Genomic DNA, 12374 nt, shown 5'->3' with positions numbered 1-12374 from the left:
CAGATAAGCATTTCAAACAAAAAGGGAAAACAGTTGTATTATTACTCCTGCTCCACCTGTACTACTACTACCTCTATAGCTACACGTAAAAAAGTAGTTAAATCCTTTGTTTGGAATCCAAGCTGATTCCAAATCGTCTACAGTTTTCAGCGTGTGCCCAGGATGGGAGATGCTGCATTGTGGAGGCTGGCTGTGCCCCTCTGCGCCAGTCCTGGGAGCCCCCTGCCCTGACAGAGGACTGCCTGGGGATGCCATTCTTGCCTCCAGTCATCGAGGCTCTTCAGGGCTCCCGTCTCAGTGGCCAGTGTGGTAGGGGCAGGCGCCGCCCGAGCCGAGCTCCAGCCTGTTGTCCGAGAACAATACGGACAACAACAGAGGGAAGAGAGCTGGCAGACCCAGGCACCTGAGGAACCAGCCGGCGCAGCACGGGGTAGTACAGGCTTCTGTGCTAAACACGTCACTGACGTGACAGAAGACACTCGGTACACCCTCTGTACCACGGTTGTGTGATATGGAAATCACACTTTGCCACTCCGCTGCTGCCCTCAGCCTCGTACCAGGAGCCATCTCTGAGTTGACACTTTCTCCACTCCTGCCTCGGCTGAGGGACCTCACCCAGTCAGACTCCCAGTCAATCCAATTTCCTCCCAGTCCTCTCCTCATTAGAAGCACGTTGGTTATAGAGCTACTGCTGCTACAGCCCCTGTTGCTCCTGCAGCTGCAGCTGTCACTGGTGTAGCTGCTGCTCGTGAACACTGCTGCTCCGGAAGGAAGCAGGGTAGGGGCTACCTGCTCTGGGAAGTAAGGAAGGACAATTACTCCGTAACCCTACTTTTCAGTAGCAGTTCAGTAACATCTTCCATTATTTTCTTTCTTTGATAAACATTAGGATCGATATTGGTAAAACATATAATTAGTTCAAGCTGTACATCTGTGCACAGCACAAAAGTTCACAGCAAGTCACAGAAACGCCTCATACGTCACAATCGTGATGTTCACGGGCAGCACTCGCTACAGAATACAGTCCACAACTGCAGGTTTAGGACAGGAATGGAAATGGTGCGTAAAAAAACAATTCTTTCGCTTTGCAGCAGTGGAAATCGCGTCTGGAAATTGGTCGGGAGGCGCACTGCAAACGTGTTGTACTATTTGAGAAGCGGCGCTGAACTAAGACAGCTTCTTGGTTTTAGAAAACATGGCTTCAACCCCCTGAGTAGTCCAGCAGGGACAGCTGACAGCAAAACACTGGAGCCAGTCCCTCCTTTTCTAATCCTGTAGTTAGAACAGTGCCAAAGGGCAATCTCTTTATGGGCAATACAAATCCGAACAGCCTCAATTTAATTAACTTTCTGGCTTGGGTGAAAGAAAAAAAAATAGGACTATATTAAATCATGCTGCTAATGAAGAAATGCGCATCACCTCCTATTTCAGAGCCATTAGGACATCAGGGATGAGGTATTAATTTAACCCGGATAAATATGACTCCATTTATGGGTATTTGACTGCATGGCTGTATTTTTGCATGGCTTCTGCTACTGTACTAATTGTTTCTGGCTTAGTGCTGCTTCAGTAAGTGTGGGGGTGGGAACTGCTCGGGCTAGAATGTGTATTCTTGTACAAGGGCACCGGCAACTCCTTTCTCTCATAAGCATCCGGCCAGCAAGGACAAGGGGTGTACGACACTAGCAAAAGAAAGAGCAAGAAGGACACGCTCGAGAAACAAGATCTCACTATTAATATGACAATGAGCCAAGCTCAAAATGAATTCACTTATTAGACAGTGGGCAGCAGTGTCTACTGCTGTTACAGTAACTGGCTCTGACTGATCTCTCCTGGCTGTTGTGGGCAAAACACTGTGGACATGGGTGAGCAGGCCAGCCTGGAATAGGCAGGCCATGTTCCGAGAAGGATGGAAAGTCCTGGATTCTTGTCTCTCGTCCCCGTTTTTTGGTCCTCAGTTTCTGCAGTTCCTGCCTTTGCTGTCGTGCAGTTCTGGACCGCCGAGGTCTCGGAGGCCGGGTCTTCCTGCCCGGAAGAAGAGAAGCTTCCACGAGCTGCTGAGGCCACTCTCGTCCATGTCAGCCGTGAGGACGTATCGGGGGCTCATTCACCGCCCTCCTCCTGGGTGGACGACATGACAGAGCCTGGAGCTGGACATCTGGAAATCGGGGCCGCCACCACCTCCGTGCTCACCGTGCGCCCCCGTGAGCGTGCACTACCACTGCCTCGGCCCTTTCCCGGCTGTGGGCAAAAGACCATCCACAGGCAGAGCGGGCGATACATCCCGGGCGCCCCCAGGCGTCTTCTCAGGCTGTGGAGCGGCCCCAGACGCCGCCGTGATCTGCCGTGTGCTCGGGCGGAGGGCGCAAGAGGTCAGGGAGAGAGCAGGCCTCCAGAAGCCCGTCAGGGAGACGGGAGCACTGAAGTGACCCACAGTGAGACTGGAACCCGGAGTCCCAGACCCTCCTACCGCGTGGTAGCTATTGAAAACATATACCTCCGATACCTGGAGTATCCGCCGCGACTGAAAGAATTCAAAAAATGATGAAGAAATACTGATGTGCGCTCGAAGAAATAAAGAATATATTCACCCTCCTTCATCTCATCAGAATTAACGCCACCTGCTGCCGACGGTGGTCAAGCTGGTCACTGGACGGGCTTCTGTTCTCTACTTTGCAAGGGCGACAATTTGACTCCAGGAGGATGGCAAAGGTTTGTGCTCCTGACATTTCAAGACAAGCTGGTTTACGGGCTGCCGTGTGACAAGGGGAAGAACTCTTCATGAGACAGCTGAAAGACGCTGCACTGAGGAGGACTAATCCCCTGTTGAGTGACTGAAGCTTACAGCCCGAGCCCCTGCCAGAGCTGGCCACCACCAATATCCCACAACCCCTCCTGCCGACACTCTGGCGCTGGTCTGCCTCTTCCTTGCATGTTCTTTGCTTGACAGGGGGGAGGCCAATCCTTACAGCATCACTACTTTGCCCCTCCCACCTCTTCCTTTCCCTAGTTTTGGAATAAAACTAGAATTGTATAGGACAATGTTTAATGAGCAACAATGTGCTAAATGTCATTGTGATGCGACAGAAGAAATAATTATTTCTCTATCACATTGATACGATGTGTCGAATAATATCGCCTGACATTGGCTTATACTGTATATAAACTGTATAGTAATGGAGTGTGGGAAGCACAGCTCTTACCTCCCAGTCTTCTTGCAGGCTCGACGCCCTGGCAGTGGTCTCCGGCTCATGTGGCACAGCGTTCAGACTCAAGGTCACCTCATAGCACTCTTGAATATCTGTACAGATACATACCCCACCATCAGACCTGGGCACAACTCCCAGACTCCCCGTCTACTGCCCCTGCTGGGTCTCAGGGGTCCTCAGCTGCATTCTGACCCCCGAAGATCCTAGAGACACAGCAGCACTTAACAGTCATAAACTGACTGTGGAAGGTAGCTGTCATGACATCACATCAAAATGCGAAGGTCAGATATATCATGCTCAGAACTGAACGGCTTCTAGGCTTAACAAGTTAATAACAGCAACAATCCACTTTGGTGTCTTCAGACATACATGTCTTGCTTTAAAATGATTTAAACCTAGATGTTTGCGCAGTTTGGAATCTGAGGAACAGCAGCGCTGGCAGCGTTTGACAAAACCCAGAAAGAACTCCATGCTCCAGGCTGGCTCAAGCCCTTTCCTGTTTTCTGTGCTTTATCGCCATCTGCTGGGTGCAGATCCCATCACACGCATGAGGCTAATGCACTGAAGTAAACATCAAATACAACCATGCTAACAAGCAAATAAAACGATTCTGTTGCAGTCCTATTTTAAATGCATCTTTTCTTAAAAGCGTCTCAAGATGGAAAATAAGAGTTACCACTTGGCGCTTGTTGGTCTGACTTTTGCAGTCACTGATCACCTTACAGCAAACCCTCAGAGCCACATTATGGACTGTGGAAGCCAGTATATCACTCACAGCCCGCCGGCCAACTCTAAATTGCTTCATCTATAACCTCTGAGCCACAGCAGGAGCGGTCTCTATTCTCCTCCGGCCTCCAGCTGTAATCAATAAGACAGTGAGCACTGCCGGCCCCTCAGAGAGCTCCAGGTCAGCCTGCCTCCCCGGCCACAGAGGCCATCAGTCCTGCTGGTACTTGGTAAGTCACTGAGCTGGTCAGTACCCAGCCCTTCAGCCCCTCAGCCCAGCAGGCGCTGCCTCTCTCAGTTTATCCCCTCGGCCTGTTTCCCCGCCTCTGTGCCCACGCAGCCCCCCGAGCCTCAGTCATGGGGGGGGCCTGGCGACCGTGCCCAGCGCGACACCTCTCGGATGTCACTGGCAGCGGCGCACAGGGGCCCCCGTTCCACAGCGGCAGCGCACAGCAGGGAAAACAAGCCAGGCTCGGCTCGCGCAAGACAGTAGCATCCGCGTCCTGTCAGCGAGCGCTCTGAGTGAACTGGAGATAAAGGAACGGAGGGTTCAGGGAAAGACATAGTGGAGGGGGGGGAGCCGTGTTAATCCCACTGCTCTGCTGTGCTGTGGGAGTGGGGGTGGGGGTGAGTCATCTTGCTGCCTGTGCGTGTGTGTGTGTCTGTGTCTAACAGCGTGTCCGTGAGAGTGGGTGCGCGCCAGTGTGTTTGTGAGTGCGTGGGTGTGTGGAGATGTGTGGGCAGATTTCTGATGTCCGTCGGGCCGAAGGAAAACAGACACCACAAGGGAGAGTGAGGAGCCCCCCACCTCACAGGGACAGGGGGAATTTTGGTCTGCAATTTTCTTTTTTTTCTTTTTTTATAAAACCATTTGGAAATAATGCACATGGAGTCCAGCTTTCTTCCTCAGTTAAATGATCTGGAACATCAAGCACATAATAGTGGAGAAAGTCTGTTCACTTCCACCTTGAGCAAATATATTTTTGCATCCTGTTTGCGTGCACGTCTGGGCGTGTATGTTAAAGAGGTCTGAGAGCATGCTCGTGTGTCCTGTATTTACAGTCCATGAGCACGCCTCATTTGCCTAAGCACATTCTGTGTGTGTGCGTGTTTACAGGCGCTTGTTTCAATGTGTACTGGGCCTCTTTGGCCCTGTGCTACAATCACTTCTGTCCTAAATACCATGGGCACATTCAGGGAAACCACATTCAGACACAAAAGATTTCGTTTAAACTCCCTTCTTCAAAGCTCCTGCAAACAACTACAGTAGTTTCCGACCACAATGTGTGGGCCAATTCCTAGCCAGGGGGACAGAAAGCTGCCCCACACCCTTCACTCTGAAGCCTCTGTGGGTGCACCTTGTCTCTGTTCCTCCGCAGGCTGCACTGTGGGGTGAGTTTCCAGTGAAAACTTTCCCGTGCGATCATCTGCACCGATACAATGCACGTCGGGAGGGAAGGGCCAAACAGATGGGCGAGCCGCTGGCCTGATGGCCATATCCTTCAATGCAGCCGCGGGGCGACTGGGGCGGCCGGTCAGTGCTTGAAAGGAATATGACATGCGTCTGCCTCTCGGGTTTGCAGCTCAAGAGGGCCTTATCTCATTCATTTTCCTCTCGCCCTGCAGCTCGAGCACCGAGCGGCCCGAGACTGGGCCCCTCTCTCTCGCTCCAGCTCACTCCAGTGTGTGTGTGTGTGTGTGTGTGTGTGTGTGTGTACACACACGTCTAACAGAGCATGCGGTCACTGAAGAGCTCATCAGCTTCGTCACATTCTGTGCCCCTGTGTTACACGTAGTTAGCTTTTCATTTGTTCCTTGGTTTCTCTCGAATCTGTAGGTCTCCATTGCTTCCTTGCCAGTGCAAAGACAGTCAGCACAAAACAGAGTTTTAGGGTTTCTTAAGACCAGTTAAAGAAAGTAACACATAGTAAAATGCTCTGGAACTGCACAGTCCCAAAGCCCAAAAGATTTTTTTTTTGTAAATAACGCTGAATATGATTCCTTGCATTTATGTAGTTCTTTCCACCCCACAGCATTCCAAAGCCCCAGCTTCAGTCCCCACTTGGTGAAGCACTGCAGTCCCAGCACACAGCAAATCAGAAACATTCCCCAGTTTAAAAGAATGTCCCATCCTGCCAGACTAAAAAATGAATCTTTTCAGTCTCGGAGACGAGAAAGGAATCTGATACAAGTATTCTAAATCTTCCAAATCACCGACACAGCCAACCTGGCAAAGTCTTCAAAATCTGCAGTAAACACAAGCCAGAAGAAACTGCGTGGAAGCGCACCAGGCACTGAGAACAGGAGACAGCTCTTTACGAACAGGGCGGTGGGAGTCTGGAACAAGCTCACAGCCACATAGGAGAAGCTGATATACCGGCCTTCTATCAGGAAAAGACTGGCTGGGATTTCTCCCATCCGTTCAGCTACTGCTGCATGCTGTACTGTTGTGCATTTGAAAAATAAACTTTGATTTGATTTGAACGGCCTGGAAGGGCTGAATTGATCCAGTTTTTATGATCAGGTTCGGGATCAGGTTGTCATTTTACATAACAAAAGGTCTTCTTTTTTTTTTTTTTTTTTTACTCGCAGGGGTTGAAGAACTACGGTTCAACCAGCTGAAACCAGCGCTTGTGCTGGACAATGTCATTACCGGGGGCTTTCTGAAAGACGCACATTCCAGTAACCCCCCCCGAGCCCCCGCTGGGAGTGCTCTTTCCCATCCCCAGCCCCTCCCGCCCCCCCATGCGTGCGGCCCAGCGGATGAGACAGTGTCGAAGGCGACCTTTGTTCCAGATTGCTCAACCATGTGGGCGGCGCTGTCCAGGCCCACCCTCGCTCAGGCCCCTCGAGACCCAGCTCGGTCCAGCGGCCGTCGCGGGTTCTCCCAGCACCGGCCCGGGCACGCCGAAAACGGGGAAAAGGGTCAGGTCAGCTGGGCAGGTCAACTCAAGAGTTAGATTTTCTCATTATTTACCCACATTGTTTACATGCCCTGCCTGGGATCCCGAGCGTTTTAATTTAACGGTCTCGTACAGCGGGCAGCAGGGCCGACTGCAGGCGAGCTCAGCCTGAGCCCTGTCTCCCGCCCTGCCTGGCGTCTCCGATTCCCTTTTGTCTTGCTGCTGCAGTCTAGTGCAGAGCAGGCTCCATGAGTCACAGACGTCAGACAGCAGCACTGGCAGTCTGAAATGTCAAAGCAGGAGGAAGAAGAATCCCCTTCTACTGTGCACTCTGCAGATCTCCTCTCCAGCCCCCTCCTCTTCTCATGCCCCCATGGCACATCCCAAGAGCGCGTCACTGAACCTGACTCCAAAACGAAATGAACACGATGGACCACTTCTCAGGCACATACCGTGTCTGTATCGTGAAGAATTGAAGACATCACTGTTAAGCCATCTGTGCCACATTTAAAGCTCATTTCTGACTAACTTCCACTCCCCGTGATCGACCACTAGACAAAAGCGAGATTCCCAAGCTGAAGCGCCTCCTAGTGGAGAATTAGTGCTCCTGAAGGCTGCAGGGGAAAGAGTGACTCTGCCTTAACCTGTCCTAATGAGAAGAACTCCACGGATGTACTGTCTACACCGCTTTTCCACCAGGGAACCCAAAGCACTTGTCAAGTAGGAGGGGACCCATTTCAGCCACCTCCAGGGTGTCCAGGGACAGCTCCCCCAGCAGCACAGTGTCCCTGCTCACCGTACTGTGGCGTTAGTTTGGAAACTGTGGTCCAGAAAGAAGACCGACACCTACTGGTCCGCCAGCACCACACGCAGCAGCGACCTGGCTTTTCCTGCAGGCCTGCCACCCCAGGACTGATCGGGCCGGCCTTGCTAGGCTGCTGCAATCTGAAGACACCCCTTCTAGAATACCACAGGCTCATCCCCCAGCGCTCCAACACATTCCTGTGCTGAGATCTCGGCTGTCTGTGGAATGCTGAGAATCCAAATAAGCTTTAGTCCTCTTTTCCTGAAAAAAAACAACCCAGGGCCAGGCAGAACAAACTGCTATAAAGCAAACACGAACCCTATACTGGCACAACCCGGCCACAGAAGAGCACACTCGCCCCCCGCGCACGACGCCCCAGTTCAGAAAGATGCCAGCTCGCTTCTGGAAACGGGGGATTTTGTACAAAGAAATGCAGGGTAACAAGACTCAGCAGTCTGAGAAAGACCAGGTGACGAACAGGACGGTTCTGCCGCAGCTTTTTTCCCAAACAATTCCTTCTGTTGAGATAACTTACTGCTAAACCTGGTGTCAACAGCGTCACAAACACCTCTGGCTCAGCACAGCGACAACTGCATTCGCACATGCAGAGAGGCTAGAACTGGCGAGAGGGAGAGAAAATTCGGAGCAGCCCAGCCCGATGGGAGCTCTTGGCCCTTGCTTCCCGACGCCAGCTCTACAGTGTGTGGATGAAAGTGTGCAGGTGAAGGTTACGCCATCGGCTGCCGATGTGCAAGGCTCATGTGCCGCCCCTCTCCCCCTGCTCCCCGGACAGCGGCTGGCCTGCGGGAGGAGCAGGCTGGAAGTGCCTAAGAGGGTTAAACAAATCACCTTTATCTGTCTGCCTGTGCAGCCAGGGCCCAGCTGCAGGACCTCACCGCCGAGACTGAGCAATGTAATTAGCTCTCTCTGTGCAATAACAACCGCCTGTGAGGGAGGAGGGCATGGCTGGCACACTGCACAGTCACACCAACGTCAGCCTGGGTAGGATGCCTCCTCACCACACAATCTGCCATGGCAACACTGCCATCGCAATGGGAACAGGCTGGGCTCCTGCACCTTCTCCGTCGCAGTGGCGGTGCCAAAGGCAACAAGCATTCGGTCAGTGGCATGGCAACCAACCAGACAGCTCAAGCATTCCTTAATGGCACTGGTTTGTTTTCTGGGCAACACAACAAGTGCGTTGCGACAGATAGCACTGCATGCATTTTGGACTGGAAACAACCGCAATGGTACACGGCTTACTGTTTTGCTAACAACGCCCACGGTAGTACCCTGCCACATGAGAACTGGCATTTTAGATTGTTTTGTTCGCTAGCACCGGTGGCAGCGTGTTAATGCGATGCCAAGGCAAAAGCCCTGACGACGGAGAAGAGTCCGATAACGAGGCATCCCAGCGACCCCTTCCCATCTCCTCACGCCTGCAGCTGCGGAAGAAGCGCTCCCAGCGCCCGTACAGGTGTGGATAACGAGGGAATTAGACGACACGGCAAGAAGCGCAGACCGACACGTGGAACCTGAGCAGTAATAAAGCTCCCTATTGCACTGACAGTGACCCACATTAGACAAACAGCGCTCAGCCAGGTTTAATGACCTGCCCGTGAAGTGACTGAACTGAGGGCAGGGGGCAGGGAGTGCAGGCCTCTGCGTTTCGCACGACTGAGTCAAGATTCGGGGGGGAAAGGTTAAAGCATTATGAGGGCCAAGTCAGCCTTTCCACTTTGAGAAGGGGGTGGGGGGGGGGGAACTGTGGATCTCTCGTCACCACCACCACAGTCTGATAAACTTTGCAACGTTAGCGGGAACCAAAAAAAAAAAAAGTCAGAGTAATGGAGCAATCTGGCGCGGCAGGATACGGAGAAGGGCCAGCGACGGCGGGGGAGCTCTCCAGGTAAGGGGGCGCTCTTACGATGCGAGCCGCGGCGGTGCTGCAAGTTTGTGCTTGATTGCTCCAACACCCAGGGAGCCCCGCGAGTGAATGTCTAACTTGCAGTTAGTGCTGGGCACAAAGAGGCAGGTAATGACTGCACTGCACCACGCAGGAGCTATTTATGGGATAATTTATTACTCATTAATAATGCATTAGTACGAGTTTCAGCTTATCTTTGTTTTATTATTGAGCCGTTAATCATGTAAGAGCAAGGAAATCTGCAGTGCTCTCCCAAAGGCTTATTACTGGGATGGGGAGAACCTGAACTCTCTCTTTCCCTTTTTAAAATAATGAGGGAAAGTTTAAGCAAAGCATTCATTAGAGTTTCTTTGCACTTGCACAAAAAAAAAAAAACACTTTTTCGCTGATAGGGAGGTTCCTGCTGTTCCCGAAGTGAGGAATGAAATTCTCTCACTGTAGAAGACAGGGCCTGGGGACAGTGGGGCGGTGCACTACTGTACTGTGTCAGAGAGAGAGGGTGGGGGTCGTTACGTGACAGGCAGAAGGATCATACAGTTTGCAAAACACACTTTCTACATGTATCAATATTACATAAAAACATAAAAAGATAGGTTTGTGAATGATCAGTGTTGTGAGCTAATGCCCAGTAAGTCAATATCAAATATATGTAAAGTATTGGTATGGCAGGTAACCGCATAGTACCATATATTTTTACATTTGACGAGCCTTGTGAATATTTTATTGGATAAAACCAATGATTAGCATGTATTTATTTTTTCAATTATTCTTGTTCTTGTTAAAGAGCAGAAACATAAAACTTAATTATCAAGATTGTACTTGAGTGTCATTAGTGGAGTCCCATAGGGATTCACAGCTACATATTTTATGTTCTTACATATCAAATAATATATCAATAGACCAGCTATCTATCTAAATTCTGATACAGGTAGTAAACTTGTCAAGTCACGGATGGTATTAAAACAGTACAGGATCGGCAAAGGAAAATCGAAGAGACAGACAAATTGTGTTTGAGCAAACGCTGGCCATGGATATTTCATGTACAGAAGTACAGAATATTACACACAGGGAGAAAAAAACACCGAGCTACAAGATGCTGTCTATGAAAAAGGCTTAAAGTCTTTAAGCTGTTATCATTTGTCTTAAAGACAAACGTCTTAGAGGGGAAGCAATAGAAGTTTAACAGAGATTAGGATGTATATTAACAGTGCAGAATTCACATCAAGGGACGTTGTGTTAAATTTGTATTGCGCACCACTAAGAGCTCAATTAGGATACTGTGTACAGTTTTGGACACCACGTAACAAAAAAGTTTTTTTCTGTTCTGGAGTCAGACCAGAGAAAAGCCACCGGATACATCAATGAATGCCCTACCCTGACAGGCTAGAATAGCGCAATATTTTCTGTCTTGAATAGAGAAGAACATGAGGGGACCTGTTTCAAGTACTCCGATTCTTGAAGCTCACTGACAAATTTCTTCACGTGGAGACCGCAGGGCAGTGCATTTAAAACCCGAGGACAGCGGGCGCCTCACTCCACAGAGGGCTGTGGGAGCGCGCGCAGCTCTGTCGCGAAAGTTGACACCCCGGCCTCTTTCAAGAAGCGGGTGGATGAGATGGTCGGATCAGCCACAAGGAGGATGGGTGATACAGCACATGCATGTGCATGCTGGAATGTTGTGGCTCTGTACGTCTGATGCTCATCTACCTATTCACCAGTGAAGGAGACGGACAAGACACAGGCTTACCCAGAAGGGCCTGGAACAGCTGGCTGCCGAAGATGGCGGTGACTTTGCCCACGCTGGCTCTCAGAGGCTGCTCCTCCGGGCCAGTGAGGCTGGCCTGGTACTGCCTGAGCAGGCTCACAGCCCTCTGAGTGTCTGCGGGACAGGGGACAAAGGAGTCACACAAGGCAAAAGGAAGCATCGCAGGCCAGTGTCATTCAGCCATTCGTCACCCTGAGCCACGGACACGGCTAGCAGAGGAGCAAAGAGGCTACCAAAAACAGGTACAGGGCTGCATTCATCTGAAGGTCACACAGAAAAAAAAGTGCTCTGTACCTCTCTGTCACTAGTTAAAATAGGACATGTCTAGCAACATTCTAACTATTATTAAACACCTGTGTCAGTTTCTTATTACAAGTCCAACCCAGGTCTCGGCATGCTTATTTCTGTAGGAAGCGAACCTTGTGAGTAAATCTGCTGTCTCAGGGTGTAAAATGCGACAACGTGACACACTGTGCAAAGCACTGGGTGCATCATTTATCAGCTTCCCACCAGAGGGCAACTTGGAAACGGAGGTTGGCAGCGCTGCATGAACTCAGGGGCGAGCTCACCTCTGTCGCCGGAGCTGAGCAGTGCACCAGGTCAAAGACGAACGCTGAAATAACTGCACAGCCCCGGAGGTTGCAATGCAGCAGCCGCAAGTTCACTCTTTAATACTTAATTTCCAAACGAACCAGGTCTGGGAAAGTCCTTTTAACAATCAGAACATGTCTGATACTCTGGCAGTTTTAGGGTCTTTAGTCCAGTTGTGTATGACTGCTTACACAGGTTCCCTTGTGTTGCTTTGCTGTTAAGGGATGTTACACAAAGCAGCCCAACACACTGAAATCAATATCACAGTTAAGGGAGGGAGTCCACACTTCCCTGCCTGGGACTGACTCTTCAGCCTGGGCCAGAATCAGTTAAATATCTCTAGGAAAAAGTGTTTTAAAGCCAAAATAGCAGCGTATTATTTAGATAACATGTATAATTCACACAGTAGTATTCTGTATACAGTTGCCAATTCTGTGGCAAGCATTCC

At 50.6% G+C, this 12374-nt stretch overlaps 1 protein-coding gene and 1 long non-coding RNA gene across 11 annotated transcripts in view; one reads left to right on the top strand and one right to left on the bottom strand.

Moving 5' to 3' along the window:
• dlg3 (discs, large homolog 3 (Drosophila)) overlaps window positions 1-12374 on the bottom strand; it is an 81672-nt gene that overhangs the window by 67639 nt on the left and 1659 nt on the right. For all 10 annotated transcript variants that reach the window (XM_088597279.1, XM_088597278.1, XM_088597273.1 and 7 more), the window contains exons 2-3: window positions 11318-11449; window positions 3204-3301 (exon numbers count right to left, since the gene is read on the bottom strand). In XM_088597279.1, the coding sequence (XP_088453405.1) occupies window positions 3204-3301; window positions 11318-11449 (230 nt within the window). The remainder of the gene's footprint in view (window positions 1-3203; window positions 3302-11317; window positions 11450-12374) is intronic.
• LOC148654083 (uncharacterized) lies at window positions 6891-11710 on the top strand. Its single transcript, XR_015924960.1, has 2 exons — window positions 6891-9552; window positions 11289-11710. It is a non-coding gene; the product is annotated as an uncharacterized LOC148654083 (long non-coding RNA).

Source organism: Lepisosteus platostomus, chromosome 10 (genome assembly GCF_059453375.1).
Source record: "Lepisosteus platostomus isolate fLepPlt1 chromosome 10, fLepPlt1.hap1, whole genome shotgun sequence".
Taxonomy (NCBI): Eukaryota; Metazoa; Chordata; class Actinopteri; order Semionotiformes; family Lepisosteidae; genus Lepisosteus; species Lepisosteus platostomus.
The sequence above is the reverse complement of the archived record's forward strand: the minus strand, read 5'-3'. Positions and strand labels throughout refer to the sequence as shown.